This window comes from Canis aureus, chromosome 17 (assembly GCF_053574225.1).
Source record: "Canis aureus isolate CA01 chromosome 17, VMU_Caureus_v.1.0, whole genome shotgun sequence".
Classification (NCBI taxonomy): Eukaryota; Metazoa; Chordata; class Mammalia; order Carnivora; family Canidae; genus Canis; species Canis aureus.
Window position 1 is genome coordinate 697,841 of NC_135627.1, and position 17,712 is coordinate 715,552.

Consider the following 17,712-nt stretch of genomic DNA (forward strand, 5'->3'; position numbering starts at 1 on the left):
CATCTCCTCCTGTGTGGTCTGCAGTGGTCACGGGGCTGATGGGTCCACCCACGGCCACCACCTGCTCCACCAGGCTCGTGCTGACACTCCTCGTGGCCGGGGTGTCTCTGTCTGCGAGTCTTGAAAAAGAGAACTCTCTCTTTTCTTAAAAATGGCCTGGGACACAACATTTGTGAATTAGCATCTGGTGTGAATAAAAGAGCAGTTGGTGTTTCACGGTTAACATGGAGCTTTGGTGGCTTGCCTGGGGCCGGCCCACTGTGCCAGCGCCCTCTTCATGGAAGGCAGCCTCGGAGCGTGGCCGGCGGCCCCCCGAGCCCATGGGGTCACCCCCTTGCTTCTCAGGCCTGCCTGAAGGCTTTGTGCCAGCTGGCAGGCGAGAGACCCTGGGGGAGTGGCTGGCAAAAGGGCATCTGGGTCACTCAACTAACCTTTGCTGCTGTTGGTGCTTTCCAGTGGGAGGGGGTGAAAAGACACAGGCCAAGCCGTCTGGGCTGCAGGGGGGTGGGGACGGCCACCAGCGTGCCCCTGAGAAGGTAAGCTGGCTCACCCTCATCACCTGCCAGGGGGGCCCTGGGACCACGTACCAAAGCAGGCACGGGGTTGGGGGCCCGGTCAGCCACAGGGGAGGTGGCTCTTCGTCCCACTGACAGTTAGGAGAACCCATTCCATCCTGGGGATCAGGAAGTGGGCCTAGTTACAGGTTGATTATAAAACATTTCAGCAAAACTTCACAGGACCCGGGAGAGGAGCAGATGGTCTCCCCATCTCCCTGCAGAGAAATACACACGCTGAAGAAAACAAGACCCCAGAAGGCAATGGGGTGGACAGGGCACCCACTCAAATCCTGAAACGTTTTATATCCGTGATTTCATCTTTATTGCAGAGGAAACACCACACAGCTTCTGAAATGCAAGTGCCATACATGGTGGTGTGTGGAGAGTGGGAGGCTCCCAAACTCCCAGCTACAGTTGTGCTCCCAGGCCCCTCCCAGGCCCCAGAAGCAGCCTTGTGCATGACCCAGGGACTCGCACAGGCACACACGTGCACGCACACACACACTCCAGTCTCTGGCTGTGGGATATCGCACTTACTGGTGTGGTGTAATTCATGTAACTCAGTTGCTCCTCTTCGTAGCGCAGATGGCTCAGGCTTGCATCCCCCCGCCCCCCATCTGCTTCCCATCCCTGAGCAAGGACACTGGCAGTAGCTCCAGAAGTCTGCACTCCTGGGTGCAGGGCACTAGGATCTCTGTGGTCAGGCCAGGGCGAGTCCTTACCATGTGGGTGGCGCTCCCCCAGCTGTGCTGGCGCGTGCGGGCTCGTGGGAAAGGGTCTGCTCTCCTGCCACCCCCAGGGCCCCAGGTTGGAGCAGGTGCTCCGCTCTGCTCACACGCTTCTGCACATCAGGCTGATTTGACTAATTCCCATCCCCAGACTCTTTGGTTAAGAGGTTTTGCATTTAGATTTTGAATCCTTGATCCCAGTGTTTTGGTTCCTGGAAGCCAGACGGAAGGTGGGTTTGGCAGCAGGGGCAGCCCACCCGGTAAGTCACCCGCGAGGTCAGAGGGGTCTGCTCAGGCGGTCCAGTGGCACAGCGGCCTCAGCCCGTTTCCAGGGGGTGGGGGGCAGCAGGTGTCATCACTGCCCCTCACACATGGCATGGTCGGAGCTGTTGGTGACTGAGAACTTAAACCCAGCCTGCCTGCAGCCCAGCCCCACTTCCCAGCTGTCCACCAGCCTCCCCCATGCAGCGACACGTGTCTCCAGCCTCAGGCCCACCGACCCTGGAGCAGACAGCATAGGGGGCTCAGTCAGGTGATCTCAGAGGGAACCGGAAACAGTCCTTGTTTCTGAGAAGGCCGCTGGGGACACGGGGCCTTCTCAGAGCCACAGGCCATGGGGACACGCCAGGGACATCCTAACCTATGTATTGGCCCTCGGCCCACGTCCATCCTGCCCCATTGTAATTCTTTCCAAGTACATTAAAACACAAAAAGTCACCAAGTGGCCCCAGACGCTCCCTCCAGGAGCTGTTCGCCCTGGGCCGATCGCTGCTGTGTTACCACGGCCTCGTGCCTAGTGTCTCTCTCCATGCGCGCTCCGTGATGCAGACGGATGCGTCCAGCAGCGGCTGTGCCGGGGACCCCACGGCCTGCCTGCGCCCCCCATCAGCTGGGGCTGGGCTGACGCCCCTCTCTCCCCATAGCCAGCCAGCTAGGGGCTTGGGGGTGGGGCCAGGGGCACCCTACCCAGGCCAGCCAGCTTCACTTCTAGGAAGACACAGGGGCTCAGGTAGCCTGACCCTGACTTATGGCACAGTTTCAGCCCCACTGCCCCTCATGGCTCCAGGTGGCAGAGGTGGCCTGCTCAGGGAGGCGACCTGCTCAGGGAGGCAGCCCACCGAGCGTCTGCAAGGACACCTCCACAGGGGCGCAGGAGGGCATAGGCTGCGTGGGGCAAGTGGGCAGGCTTGCTGGGCCAGAGGGCCGCAGTGGGCAGGAAAGGGTGAGTGCAGGTCACTGCAGAGCAGGGGCTGCCATGGGGGCACAGCTCTCTGTGTGGAAGCCTCTGAGCCCCCCAACTACTGCGGGAGCCGAACCTGGGTGTGACCCTGGCTGGCTTCTCTCCCTTCTCTTGAGGACACACTTGGCGGGGTGCAGGGTCCCTGCTGCCTTGGGACTCAGTGGTCTCCCCAACAGTGCCTAGAAGATCTCTTATCTCAGAAGAGGACACGGGGGCCAAGGGGCATCCCCTCACTGCCCGAGGACATGCTGACGAGGCCCATCCAGATCACACCCGTGCCCACTGATAAGCAGACGGTGAAGGCCAGGCACTGCCAGCCAGAAGGCCCAACTGGGAGCCCCCAGGCATGCCGCGCGGCTGGCCTCCTGAAGCCGGGGTGGGGTGGAGGGTCTCAGCCAGGGGGTGTCCTGCACACTGACCTGCCAGTGTCCCTGTGTTTCCAGGTGACCCCTCAGTTGCCAGAGGTGCCAAAAGAGCTGCCAGCAAAGTTACATAAGCTGTGCCACTTAGATTGGCCCTGGAGAAAGGTGTTCTGGTCTGGCCCTGACATGGGCCTGGGGACGTCCGCCCACACTAGCCGGCAGGGGGCAGCCCCAACGAAGCCACAGACCTCAGCCCGCCTCTGGGAAGCACTGGCACCACAGAAACAGCTTGGCTTTGGTGTGCGAACGGCTGCACTCCCGGCTGTCCTCACCTGCATCAGGCTGCTCAGGCCAGGCGCCCGGGACACAGAGAAGGACATGTGGGCCTGCCTGCAGGTCCGGGGTCAGGCAGCCACGGAAGGCCCGACCAGGGACCTCACCTCCACAGGTGCACGCGCACCGTCCCGTGGGAGAATTCATGCCCCTGGCCATTCTGACTCAGTGACCTCAGGGGTGCAGAGGGCCAAGTTGGTACCTTGCAGGGACGCTGAGGGGCCTCCACAGGACCTGTGGGACAGCATGGCCAGGCTGATCGTGGCGGGGGGTGCCCAGTGACCCTGACACCCAGAGACGTCAGAGGGACGGGGTGCAGTCCACCCTGAGCTGTTCAGACCATGGGGTCCTGGCACCCGTGGGCAAGGGAAGCTGCAGGGGCACAGGCCATGGGGCTCGTCCCCAGGGCCTGTCTCCAGAGCTGTTCCAACCATCGCACTCAGCCCCAAGCCAGGAAGGTGAATGGAAAAGGCCATGTGAGCCATGGCCTCCAGTAGGGTGGCCAGCTTCTCTCAGAAGCCCTCACCCCAGCACCCCAGGCCCCACCTGCAAACCGGGGTCCTGGGCCCAGAGGCCCCCGGGGACTCTGCTGCTGCCACCCTGCCATGAGGCTGGGACCCTGCACACTGTGACGGGCACTCAAGACCCCGTGGTGATGGCATGTGACAGCATCAGCCTGCTGCTCAGTCCCATCATGAGCTCAGCCGCTGCTGCCAGGCCGGACCACACACCAGGTACGGAGCCCAGTGTCTGGACTCGGTGTGGAGGTGCTCGGCACTGCAGAGATGGGTGTCCAGTCGTCGGCTGGGAGCAGCCTGGCTGGGGTGAGTGCTTTGGCCAGTGCTCCAGTCGGGATGAGGCTTCCATGGGCGTCTTCTGGAGCGCGGGCAGGGTCCCAGAAGGAGGGACATGAGCATGGACGGGCAGATAGGACCGCAGCACGAGGACACGGTGCCAGGAACAAGGGGCTGTGGCCTCGCTGGCAGCGGGAGTTTGGACCCAGTTCTAGAAACAGTGGAGGCTGCATCTGCATGACGCTTGAGGAGCCGGAGCCTGTGGGTACACGGGTGGAGTGCGGGGTCTCCTCTGGCTGCCTCTGGGTGGTGGGGAGACACAGCTCGTGGGCTGTGGAGGAAGCCTGGACTGCTGGTCCCAAGCTGATGACAACCTGCCTTGGCAGGAAAATGCAGTCTCCGGTGACCCTGCAGAGGGTAGGAGAGTGGGGTCCCTGCAGGCCACTGGAGGCCAAGGAAGCAGCAGCCGGGCAATGATGCCAACCTCCTCCACCAGAACAGGAGGTGCCAAAGGTCCCAATGACACTGAAACCAGCCTGCTCTGACCCCAGGGCCGGGGATGTGGGTAGCAGGGCACGGCCTCCCGGGGCGCCCCGCGTGCCTGCTGACCTCCCAGCGCTCCTGCAGCGGCTCACATTGTGCACTGTGACTGTGCAGCCCTCCTGGCTCTCAGCCTTCCAGCTTAGGAACGGGTTTAGCTTTCTGTTTTGTTTTAGGAGCCTGACCACCACGGTGGCTCCCCAAACGCGCAGTTGTCTGAGATCGGGAAAGAGCCTGAGCTATCCCGGGGTTTCTCAAAGTGGGATCCCTGGGCCAGTGGCAGCCACAGCAGGTTCTCAGGCCCCTGGCGGATGATGACGTCGGACATAGTGGAGGCACCACCAGTCCTCGGGGTCATCACAAGTAGTCTGGTATCTGAAAACAAGGACAGCTGCTGTGCTGCACAAACTGACAGCAGCAGGGTGGACTGGGGGCTCTTGCGGGGAGCCTATGGGGGCAGGCGTCCAAGATCACACCCCTCAAAGGGAGACCCTCAGCTCCTGGGCACGGGTTGGGGCCAGGTTGCCAGGCTACGGACCACCTGCGACCCCGGGCAGCCCCCGGGAGTGTGCGTGCTCCTCACAGCTGTCTAAAAGGATGCAGGTGTGGCATCTATAATCAGAGCCCTCTTTTCTGGAAAATGCATAAAAGCACATAAAGAAAAGTATTTTTGTGTTTCCTTCCAATCTGATTTGTGTCAGGTGGTGGGGTTGGGCCTCAGTTCACGTGCGGCTCCACAGCTTGCCTCTCCACCTCTCCACCTGAGCTCCTCCCAGGAGCCTGATCTCGCACGTTTAGAACGCTGTCGATTTTTTTACTGTCGTGGACAGCAGCATGAAGGCTGCCTCGCCATTGTCTCCACGGAAGAAATGCTAAAAGGCAGAATGGCTGGGTGCTGCTCTGGGTGCATCTTCACAGAAGTGCCGCCTGGACGGATGGGAGGGGGTCCGCCCGCCGCACCAGGCTGCACAGGATGGGGTCCCAGCGACCCCGTCCCCAGGAGCCTTGACAGTGGCAGGGATGAAGTCAAGGGCCTGTGGGCACCTTGCTGGCGAGCATCTCCTGGGACAGAGCTATGGGGTAGCTCTGGGAGCATTTCAAGTCGTTCAGGAATCCAGGCCTCATCGGGGCCTGGCTCTCCCCCCGCTGGGCAGCAAAGACCAGTCCTCCAGATCCACATGTTGGCTGCCCGCACTTCCTGCCTCCAAGATCTGCCCCAGGGCTAAGTCCCTGTCCCAGTCCGGGGGCCCGTGCTCCGTCTGGGGCTCTCGGACAGCTCGGCTCCAGGATTGAGTCGGGATATACCCATGGTGTTAAAACCTCATTTCTTACACTAAAACTTAGATATGCACAGAATCCCACAGGAAATACAAATTCTTTACTCTTATTTTTTTCTTATTTATACATCATAAAAAAATTCAAATAGCACAGCAGTTTTCCAACATGCTTCCACAGAGTATTACCACCAATGTCCCAAAGCCCCGGAAGGACTTTGGTGGTAATAGAGGTGGGCTAGAAATGGGAAGTGACGAGTGGCCTGGGAGGTGATGGGTGTCCCTCTGCATCTCCCAGCTCCCCATCTGCTGTTCTCCCCTAGGACTTGTTGGGGTGTTGGAAATGGGATAGTTCCCCAGAAAACATTCTGTGGGGTCACCTTGGGAAAGACAAAGATAAAACCTGTGACGACTGATTTCTTTTCCTGCAGCTCCAAGCGCAGCAAGATCTGTGAAAGCAAGAAACCCGTTGACACCCACACCTTGAGAAAGAAGGTCAGCAGCATGACGTGTGAGCCGGCTGTCCGTGCTGTCCTCGGCAGTCTTCTGCTCTATGTCACCGAGCTCCAGGCCAGGCCACCAGAGCCTCCTCCTGCCATGAGGGCAGAGGGCACAAGGAGCAGGGTGGGCCGCCCCTCTGAGACCCAGAACACCCAGAGGCGGCCTACATGCTTCCAGCTCCTGCAGGCCAGGTTCATGGGCACTGGCCGCGAGCCCCGTCTCAAGAAGACCCAGGAGGTGGGGAGGCTGATTTTCAAGGACAAGCAGGGGCCCAGCAGGAGCCTGGTGACCACCACCATCAACAAGCTCCTGGAGAAGGCACGGGAGGGTGCCAGCTGCCCCACGCGGGACCGGGAGACGCTCCGCAGCCAGAAGCCGCGGCAAGGCTCCCCCACCAGGAAGGGCACCGTGAAAAACATCCTGAAGATATTCTTGGCCGCAGAGCAGAGGAATGTACATGAGGAGCCCAATGCTGCCAAGGGGCCCCCACCAACACCGGCCCCCAAGAGGGGCTCTGTGCTGTCCAGGCTGCGGGAGAAGTTTGAGCAGAGCGGCTGTCTCTGTTCCGAGGCCGGCGTGCTGCCGCTCCGCAAGGATGGGAGGAAGAAGAAGAACCTGCAGAAGAGGAGGCTGCACCGGCCCGAAACCCGCGTGCTCTGCACGGCCACCATGACCAGCACCTGCATCCGCACGCCGCTAGCCCGCTTCCTGGCCTGCACTGCTGAGCCCAGGCTGGCCTTGAACATCGCCACCGTCGTCTGTCGCCCCAGAAGCTGGCTGTCCCACTGTGCCAAAATCCGCCACTCTGATCGGGGGCGTGTGCCCGAGGGGAGTAAGACAGCAGGACAGGGGCAGCCAGCTGGGGGTGCTCCCGCAGACAGACTGCACATGGCACTCCTGGGTGGGGAGCCAGCCCCCTGTCCTGTCTCCCCCAGGGGCCGTGAGCCCATGGTACCCCTCCTCCAACCAGCCTGCTCAGGGCAAGCCGGAGCAGTGGGAGGGGGCAGGATGGGGGAACCCCCGGCAGGGGATGCCACACAGTACACCTGGGAGCCTGGGGAAGCCGGGGCAGGAGCTGGCAGGGCCCCTGAGGTTGCCTTGATGGTTTGCAGTTCTGAGGATGAAACAGAAGGAGTGACTCTAGGCTCTGAGGGAGACCCTCTGTTCGCGGTCCAGGAGACTTTCCCAGAACAGAAGACTGTGGGACATATCCCACCACTGCCGGCGCCCGCGGTCCAGGCCCTGTGGCGGACACAGTCAGCCATGGAGCCTCCCCAGGTAACCGTCACGCGGCCTGTTGTGTACAAAATGCCACCTTCTCCTGCCACGCCCAAGACCGCGGAGCCTCCCCAGGTAACCGCCACGCAGCCAGACACGTGCAAAGTGCAACCACCTCCTGCCACGCTGCCCAAGACCACGAAGCCTCCCCACGTAACCGCCACGCAGCCGGACACATGCAAAGTGCAACCACCTCCTGCCACGCTGCCCAAGACCACGAAGCCTCCCCAGGTAACCGCCACGCAGCCGGACACGTGCAAAGTGCAACCACCTCCTGCCACGCTGCCCAAGACCACGAAGCCTCCCCAGGTAACCGCCATGCAGCCGGACACGTGCAAAGTGCAACCACCTCCTGCCACGCTGCCCAAGACCACGAAGCCTCCCCACGTAACCGCCACGCAGCCGGACACATGCAAAGTGCAACCACCTCCTGCCACGCTGCCCAAGACCACGAAGCCTCCCCAGGTAACCGCCACGCAGCCGGACACGTGCAAAGTGCAACCACCTCCTGCCACGCTGCCAAAGACCACGAAGCCTCCCCACGTAACCGCCACGCAGCCGGACACGTGCAAAGTGCAACCACCTCCTGCCACGCTGCCCAAGACCACGAAGCCTCCCCAGGTAACCGCCACGCAGCCAGACACGTGCAAAGTGCAACCACCTCCTGCCACGCTGCCCAAGACCGCGGAGCCTCCCCACGTAACCGCCACGCAGCCAGACACGTGCAAAGTGCAACCACCTCCTGCCACGCTGCCCAAGACCACGAAGCCTCCCCAGGTAACCGCCACGCAGCCGGACACGTGCAAAGTGCAACCACCTCCTGCCACGCTGCCCAAGACCACGAAGCCTCCCCACGTAACCGCCACGCAGCCGGACACGTGCAAAGTGCAACCACCTCCTGCCACGCTGCCAAAGACCATGGAGCCTCCCCAGGTAACCGCCACGCAGCCGGACACGTGCAAAGTGCAACCACCTCCTGCCACGCTGCCCAAGACCACGAAGCCTCCCCAGGTAACCATTCCATCTGCAAGGGGCACCACCAGTGTGGGGCAGGACCTCCTCGCGGCAGCTCCACAGAAATGTCCCACCCAGGGAAAGGAGACCACTCATAGCTTTGGGGCTCCCAAGGAGCTCCAGCATCCTGAGGGTATGGCAGGAGAGGCCATGTCTGAGCTAGCCTGTGAGAAGCATCAGCTGCCAACGTCACATGACAAGCCGATCCATGGAGGGGATGCCCCATGGCATCATCCCACAGCCTCGGAGAATCAACGAAGTGGGGACAGCCCCTTGGCTCCGGGCCATGAGCAAGGGCTGCCTCCCGACAGGGGACGCCCAGCGGGCATCTCGGCACTGCTAGAGGCCCCCCTCAGTGACAGGACCAGGTCTGACAGTCCAACCTCCATGGACAAGAAGGTCCTGTGTGGGCGAGAGCTCAGGGGACCACCTCTAAGGGCCTCTGCCCGGCCCGGCCCACAGGCAGCAGGGAGCACCGGCCCCAGCCTTGGTGGCTACAGACCCGCCTCCTTTGGCAAATGTCTGAAACCAAGCACTGAAATCCCCAGGCTGGTGGTGGCCACTGGGGCCGTGGAGAGTCATGGCACACCAGAGCTGGGTAACACCGTGAATGCAGTAAACAGCGAGGCCAGAGAGCAGAACCCTGTGCACGAAGGAGAGAGCCTGGCAGCAGGAGCTCTGGCCCAGGCCACCAGCCAGCCACACAGCTCGGCCCCAGCCGGGTCCTGGAGGCACCTGCTTGGAGCAGCTGAGAGTGGTGCCCGTGGAGGCTCAGGGCATCACCAGGCTGAGACCCCCGAGTCCCCGGCTGCTGTTCCACTGGAGGCGGCGGGCACCCCGCATAAGAATGTCGTGGCCGAGGGTGAAGCTAGCACAGTGGCAGGAGGCAGAGGGGCCGCAGCTGCTCACAGGAGCCCCTGGGGGGCTGACATGACCCCAGGCCCAGGCTGGGCTCACCCCACGGCCAAGAGCAGGGGTGCAGTGGGGTCCCCACCTTTGCCTCCCGAGAACCAACAGGCCCAGGAGGACAAGCGCGTCCTGCCCAAAATCCAGGGTCTTCCCCGAGCTGGGGCTCCCTGCAGGCCTCCATCACCCCAGGCAGCAGCTGAAGGGCAGTGGGCAGGCAGGGCCCCTCCAAAGTGCCCCAGTGTCCAGGCACAGCCACTGCCCGCGTCCATCCCGAGGGCTGGTGTCTGGGAGGGAGCCAAGGTCAGGGACAGGCATCAGCCATGGTCAGGCCTAGGGATGCTGGAGGATAGGGCCATGGGGCCCACGAGGCTAGACGGTGCTCCCAAGGAGGGTGCAGCTCTGTGCGGCCGGAAGGCTGGGTCACATGCTGCAGAAGAGGGTCAGATGTGGCCCTGGAGGGTCGAGGGGGGCAGTGGCACTAAGGTGGGGGCCAGGGGGGTGGAGACTGGTCCCCATCACACTGAGAAGGGCCCAGAACATGCACGGGAGCAGCAGGCACAGCGTGCAGAGCACCTTCCGGGGGGACCTGGTGCCCAGGCTGGAGAGAACCAAGAACCTCCCCCTCCAGAGAGTCTGGGGCACCTGGCACTGGCACAGGCCAGCAGGATGTCACCCCACATCTGGGCGGGCCCACCCCACAACTCATCAGAGGCTGTGGCTGTGGCAGATGTGAGCGGGAGGTCCCAGGGAGCCCCCAGCGCTAGCCAAGGGGGGCCTGGAGCCCCACACGAGGTGGGCAGGAACCAGCGGTCCTCCAGCCCCAAGCCAGTGCTTGGCTTCACGGTGCCCGCACCCAGGCCTGGGGGCTGCCAGATGACCCGTGCCCCAACCGAGGAGGGGTCCCCACACACCATGGAGGCAGAGAAAGGTGCACTGGCACATGAACACCGCACAAGGTTGGCGCGCTTTGCAAAGTACAGAGCCCAAAGCTTCGGCGACCAGAGGTCCTTCGATTTGTCCTTCAGGCCAACGACAATCAGGGCCAGTGACACCTTTGAACTTCCAAAGTGAGGCCTCGGCTTCCGCACCCCAGACACGCCTGGCACCATGGTTGCTGCTCCTTGCCCAGACTATCGATTGTTTTCCTGCCTCCAAACCACACGGCCGTGCAGGTGTGCGTCCAGAGTGCCAGGCGGCTGGTTCCTATGTGGGCCCAGGGGCGGAGGGAGTGGGGTCCGAGGTGCAGACTTTGAGCTCTGCGCCACCCCCTCGGTGCTCTGCGCCTTCTTCTCCGGGGTGGAACACCGAGGACGAGGGATGCCCGGGACATCCAGGTGCGTTTCCTCACTGTCCCGTTTTTTATGGTGCTCGGGGGTGTCCAGGCACACGTTTCTATCGCTGCACAGAGCCATGCTGTTTTCAGCACTTCAGTGTTTGCTGCTGAGCTTGTATGCATCTCTCCTGTCCTGTCTTGGTGGCTCTGGCCACCTTGCCCTCTGCAGTGTCGTTGGCAGGCGCCAACCCACAGGCCGGCACAAGGCGGCAGCCCCTCAGCTCTGCACCGGCAGGGAGCTGCCCATGAAGCACCTGCGGGACAAGAGCAGAACAAACCACAGGGAACTTCCAGTGCACAGGGCTGGAGGGGGGGCCGGTGCACAGGGAAGGGACGGTGCACGGGGATGGAGGGGGACCTTCAGCACACTTCCCAAAGGCACCGTCCCCAGGAAGAGGTCCTGTGGGCACCATGTGCTGAGAACAGGGACAGTCATGGTGCCGTGTCCCACCTCTCCGCACAGGGCCCGGCAGGTGGGGGGTGGGAGGTGGTATCTGGTGCCAGATACCGCCAGGGTGCTGGCGTCCTGGAACTGCAAACCTGGAGCACACACTTGGGGGCACCTGGGCACATGCTCGGGGGGGGGGGGGCGAGACCCACAGAGGCCAAGGTGGCAGTGCCTGCTCACACCCCAGGTGGCTTTGCAGGAGCTGAGGGTGACTGTGTGCCTGTCCTCTTTCCTTCATATTTTGTTCCAGAGGATCTGAGGCTGTGTTTGGCAAAGAATGTGATGACAGAGGAGATAAAAATATTATATTCACGGAGTGTTCCCTTTTTAAAATAAGCAGTGGAGTTGTGTTGCTATTTTTAAATAGACCAGAAAGTCCGCGGATAATGTTCGGAGTGGTATGAGTCCAAGTGGTGGATCAGAGTCTCCTCCAGATGGCAAGTTCATGCAGTTCACACACCCAGTGCCCCTGGAGGCCTGGCCAGCGTGGGGGTGTCTGCGACCCGCTGGGCTGGGGGCCGGTGCTCCCTGCTCACCAAACACGGCCGCAGGTCCCCTGCCTGTCCTGGGGCGGCTCCCAGTCGAGGATGACTTTCTGTGAGGACTTGACGGTGTTCAGTTGATGCGTTCCCATCGCAGTCAGGCCATGCGGCCGGAGGACCCCCACGAAAGCAGGTGCCCGACCCCGTCTGGCAGACTCGGCCTCTGCGTCCACACAAGGAAGGCCGGCGAGCCCTTCTGTGTGGGAGTACGTGCTGGGGGTGGGGTGGGGGTGGGGCTGTGGGCATCATCCAAGAGGGTGTCCGTATGAGCCCCTTAGCCGATGGGTGCACCCCATGTGTGGCCTGGCTGCGGACGCCAGCCAGCTTCCTCTGCTGCTGACACCCTGCCTGCCTGCGGGGCTCCCAGGGGAAGGTCTCAGGTGCCCGCTGGGCGCTCAGGTGCTCCACTGTGCCCACCGGTGGTTAGGATCCTACGGACTCGACATCACCTCCTTATCTGAGTTACAATCTTGTAATTACGTGATTATGTAGCAATCCACAGCTATTGGACTCAATGCTCCCTGTGTTATCCTCTTTTGTACACAAATCCCTCTAAAATGGGTTTCTTAGGAAAAAACTACTATTTGTTCTATCTGTTGCGTTCTTCCCTTTGAATTTTTACTAACTTTGTTCAGCTGGAAATAATTTTGAAAACAGAAATAAACTATGTTGCCTATCACAGGCAAGGTGGGTGATCTTGGTGTCCCTGAGGACTCGGGCGAGGACTCGAGCGAGTCGCCCAGGGGGTCTAGCGGCACCTTCCCGCTCTGTCCGCGAGGGGGAGCTCCGGGCGTGCCGAGGCTGTGCGGGGGGGCCCGGCCACACCACGGCTTCAGCTCGGGCACTTGCTGGACACACCGGTGAGGCCGGACCCCAAAGCCGCACCCTTTGGTGACCACACTCTCAGCTGCGCCCCCCGCGGAGGGGCCTTTCCCGTGGCTGGCGGCAGACACGCAGGCTTCCCCAGCCCTCCCCGAAGCCGGCCTTCCGTGGGGTTCCCGGAGAGAGCTCCGCAGTGTCAGCGGGCAGGCGGGCCACACGGCCTCGGGGGACGTGCGTGCGTGTGCGTGTGCGTGTGTGTGTGTGTGTGTGCACCTGTGGGGGTGCCTGGGAGGGGGAGAGGGGAGTGTGCGCACACACCTGCTCCGTTTGCCCCGCCCTGAAATGAACTCGCTGCTTGAGCTGGGTGGGGAGTCACAGACACGGAGTGAAGGCCCAGCACTCAGCGCTCAGCACTCAGCACTCAGCGCCCAGCACCCAGCACGGCCTGGCAAGCCCGGCAGGTACTGTCACAGTGGGAAGGAGGGTGCTCTGGCCGGCAGGTGTCATTGGAGAGCTGCCCGTCCAGGCTCCGTACTCCCTCTCTGTGGGTGACAGGAGCTCCCTGGCGCTGGCCTGGGACTTCTGGGCTGACCGACTGGAGCCTCATCCCCAGTCCGGTGTGCTCAGACGCGCCGTCGTGGGTCTGCTCTGCCCGCCCGGGCGCAACCCTGCTCCTCAGCCCGCACTCTGGTCTGTGAGATGCGCACAGATGCTGTGTGAGCGAGGGCGGCAGGGTGGGGGCCGCAGTAGCTCACACCACCAGTTCCCTGTGTGAACGCCCACAAACACATCTGGCCACTGTAGGGCCACCCGCTCCGGCCCTAGGGCCCTTCCTCCCCAACTTGTGTCTGCTCCCCAGCCTATGACCCGATTGGTACCTCTGCCCCCCAGCTTTTCTGAGAACCACTCACTGTAGGAGGGGACTCCGCTCCCGGTTGCAGGCCCCTGGAATCCCATCCAGCAGGCTGTGCACGGACACCCTCTCTTCTGTACGCTTCTCTTCACCGTGGCTTTGGTGAACCCATTGTCCCGTCAGCATGCTCCGAGGGGCCCTTCCTGTCCCATTGTCACCAAAACTGAAGAGCGTTTTGAAAGCGGGAGGGGTCGGCACTTGGCCTGGACATCAGCGCGCGGGACGGGGATGTGCCAGGGTGAAGGGACTGCGTCTGCCCTGGGCCCCGGGGCGGCCAGTGAGAAATGCCAGCAAGCCTCTAAAAATAAACGCCCTTCTGCGCTCTGCCTCTGCGGGCTCGCTTGTTCCTTCTGCAAGGAGAGCCTCCCGAGAGTCCTGGGGTAGGCGCAGCTGCTCGCTACCAACCCAGCTCCGGGTTCCGGGGGACCATCTGGAGTCCGAACTCACAGCGGGAACACAGCGTCGATTGTGGAGACCTGCCTCCAAGGCCGTCTCCCAGGCCTCCCCAGGCCTCCCCACGTCTCCCGGTCTCCGCTGTGCTTGTCCTGAAGCCCCGGGACCTGCTTTGCGTCCAAGGCGATGGCACCTCATGCCCCGGGGCGGGGGAGGGGTGTCAGCGAGGCTCCAAGGGGAAAGCACAGAAACCAGTGTTCTTCCTGCCCAACAGGCTCTCCGAGGGAGATTCTCAGGGCGAAAGCGTCCCCTCACGATCTGTTCACTGAAATCTGGGTCTCAGTGTTTCCTGTGCATCCAGATCGGGCTGTGAGCTGAAACGCAGGATGCGCGCACTTACGGAACAAGGACAGGTGTGTCAGCCCTACTTTAGGTGGACGTGACGCAGGTTTCTCTGGGTGTGCGACTGTCCTCCCATGAATCTGGGACATCTTTCTTCATATTATTGCTCTGACAGCTCAGAGTTGACGGTGCCATCACTTCTCAACAGTAGGGGTATTTCTGGTGTGACTGCATTTGGAGACACAGCCTGAAAAAGTGAGCCGGGTAAAACAGGTCAGTAGGCTGAGCCCAGATCCACATGATCGGTGTCCTAGTGAGAAGAGGCGACGAGGGTGTACACATGCATGGGGTGGCCATGGGGAGGACAAGGCCCTGCCTGGACCTCGGACATCTGGCTCCAGGACCCCATGAACATGACCGCCTGTAACCACGCCACCTGGGCTGTAGTTCTCAGCCCTAGCACCCCCCTAACAACACCAAAACGTAGAGCTTCTACTAGAAAAGGAAGAACAGGAGAAAGAATGGTGGGGGTGTGTGCCGAGTGTGGTGCCTGTCTTGAGCTGGCGTCCTCCTGCCCTCCCCGAGGACTTGTCTGTCCATCTGTCCACTGCAGCAGGTTGAAGCAGAGCAGCCTGTATCTCACTCTTGGCTTCCTGATGAGGGCGGGTGCTTCGTGCACCTGCCCGGAGAGAAGCACCTTCTCCCCCTCCTGCAGTACCTCTGAGGGTTATCATAGAATATGTTGTGTCACAATATTTGTTCTTAAAAATGGTCATTTTAGGGGTGCCTGGGTGGCTCAGACACTGAAGTGTCTGCCTTCAGCTCAAGTCATGATCCCGGGGTCCTGGGATCCAGTCCTGCATCAAGGTCCCTGCTCAGTGGGGGCTCTGCTCCTCCCTCTGCCCTGCCCCTGACTCATGCTCTCTCTCTCTCTGTGTCAAAAAAATAAAATATATTTTTTTAAATTGTTCACTTTAGGGGCACCTGGGTGGCTTAGTGGGTTAAGTGAGCAACTCATGATTTCAGCTCAGGTCGTGTTCTCAGGGTTATGAGATGGAGCCTCACACTGGGATCTGCACTCAGCAGGGAGGGTGCTTGAGATTCTCTCTCCCTCTGCCCCCTCTTCCCCTGCCTGTGCATGCAAGCTCACATTCTCTCTGTCTGTCCCTCTCGCTCTAAAATAAATAATAAATCTTTTTTAAAAAAAATTCATTTTATCTCATTATGAAGTAATGTCTCCAAAACCAACTTGTAAGTTTCTTGCAATGCCCAGAACCTGAAGAATACCTGACATTCAAAATCTGTATTGGAAGAAGGAGAAACACCAGCACATGTCAGTGCTCTGATTCTATAAGCCACATGCAAGCCACCTGCTCCTTCCATAATTTGGGGCTCCCTGCAGCTCTCACCATGCTGCACAGTGGATCTGCCAACTTCCAAAACCTGTTTTTCTTCTGTAAGGACTTCATGGAGGAAAAACTCTAGGGTGACTTCCCGCAGGGTGTGCAGAACCTGTTCTCCAAGGAAAATGTGGGTGAGGCACCTGAGTCTGGAGGGTCCAGAGCAGGAACACCATACCCAGCTTTTGCTAAGCACAAGCCCCACACAGATTCCAGTAAGGCCCTTCCATGTATAAGGGAAAAGCCTGGCTGGGGTCACGTGCCCAACAAGAGGGAGCAGGGGGTGCGAGAGTGTGGAGGGGGTAGCACTGTGGCCTGGGGACAGTGGCTTGCCCTCAAGAGAAAGGCCCCCACAGTGACCCAGAGGCCAGGTGCTCTGGGGCAGGTCCAGCTGTGGCCTGTGGCCTCGGGACAATGAGGGCGAGGCCCCACCTACAGGGGCAGGAAGGGCGTTTGCTGTTTGATGGAAGCACCCTGAGGGCAGGCGGGCGCTCAGATTCAGAGACTGGGCATCTTGTGGGGAACCCACCCGGTTCCTTATCCGAGGCTCACAGGTGTTCCCCCTGGGTCTGTGGGGAGGGCAGGGGGCTGACGAGCAGGCAGCGTAGGCTTTGTGCACGTTGACCCCTGAGCCCCAGTGGGCCTGGACCAGGAGGCAGGCCCATGGCAGGCTGGTGGAGAGCCAGTTCCCACCAGCCTTGAGGGGAGGGACACCGGCCAGTGAGGGTGCCCGGGAACTCAGAGACCCCGGGCATGTGGAGGTGACAGGTACTTGGAGGACACAGGTGTGCAGCTGCCTCCTGCCCCTAAGTGGGGGACTCAAGCAGACCCTGGGCAGGTGGCCAGCAGCCCTAACCGCCAGGCCCTCTGGCTGCTGACTGTCCTCACCACCTGGGGCCCCTCCACCTCTCTCCTCTCCCCCACTTCCTGGGGTGGCCACACACACATAGCTTGCCCCTACACAGAACGCTTGCTGTCCACTTTCATCTGGCCCCAAATACCTTTGGTCAGGGCACTGCCGTCAGGCTCACATCAAGTGTACACATCCCAGTGTCTGGGTATCCAGCTGGGGCATCAGAGCCAAGGCCCATGACAAGGCAGTCGTGAGGAAGTGTGTGGCAGAGGGTGAGGCTGGACTCAGATGCCCATCAGGAGGGGGACACGGAGCGTCCCAGGGTTGCTGGGAGGGCTAGAAGCTGCAGAGCCATGCCAACAGGGCCAGACGCCACGGATCTGGGGGCACAAGGTGTGAGTGCCAGAAAAGTGGAGGGCAGGTGTAGAAACGGTGCCAGAAAGTAGGAAATGAGGTTTGGCCCCAAAGAAGATTCCAGACAGGAGGGGATTCAGGGACTTCTTGGCTTTGACTGGTAGTCAGCTGCCGAGGGAAGGAAGCAGCAGAGACGGGAGGCGACGGGTTGGTTGGTGCGGGGCTGGGTGCTCCTCCTGTTCCCTACGATCCAGCAGGTGCTGTGAGGAAAAGTCACCTGACCTGTGGACCTGAGTCTCTGCCCAAGAGAGGACCGCTGTGAGAGTGTCCCAAGGAGGTCAGAGCACGGACAGAGGGGACACCGTCTTTCCAGAGCCAAACGCTGTGAACTCAGCTGAGCGTGGAGGGTTTCCCCAGAACCAGGAACACTGGCTGAACTGGCCTCTGGGGTTAGGTTCAGGGCAGCACTCCACCTCCTGCCGTTCTCCCCCGGCCAGAGAAGACGGACGGACGGACGGACGGATGTCTCCTAACAGGGACAGGGTGCATTCCACAATTTGCTCTCCAGGTTGTGCTTAGTCCCAGATGGACCATCCCTGAAACACATCAGCATCCCCTCAGGTCACCCAACCCCAGGGAGACTTGCAGCAGGTGTGGCCATGTCTCCACCACGTCGGGAGGTGGCCCAGAGGTGGTTCTCATGAGGAAGCGCTTGCAGTGTCCCAGAAAGACATGTCCTCAGCCGAGGTCGTTCACTGGTGGACTGGGCTCCTGCGCACAGG

General features: G+C 61.2%; 1 protein-coding gene across 1 annotated transcript; it reads left to right on the top strand.

Moving 5' to 3' along the window:
• The first annotated feature begins 367 nt into the window (after positions 1-367).
• Positions 368-12,534, top strand: LOC144287659 (uncharacterized). Its single transcript, XM_077854861.1, has 3 exons — positions 368-2,869; positions 2,969-4,044; positions 6,260-12,534. Exon 3 carries the CDS (start codon positions 6,333-6,335, stop codon positions 10,599-10,601), a length of 4,269 nt encoding a protein of 1,422 aa, XP_077710987.1. The 5' UTR covers positions 368-2,869; positions 2,969-4,044; positions 6,260-6,332; the 3' UTR covers positions 10,602-12,534.
• The last annotated feature ends 5,178 nt before the right edge of the window (positions 12,535-17,712 follow it).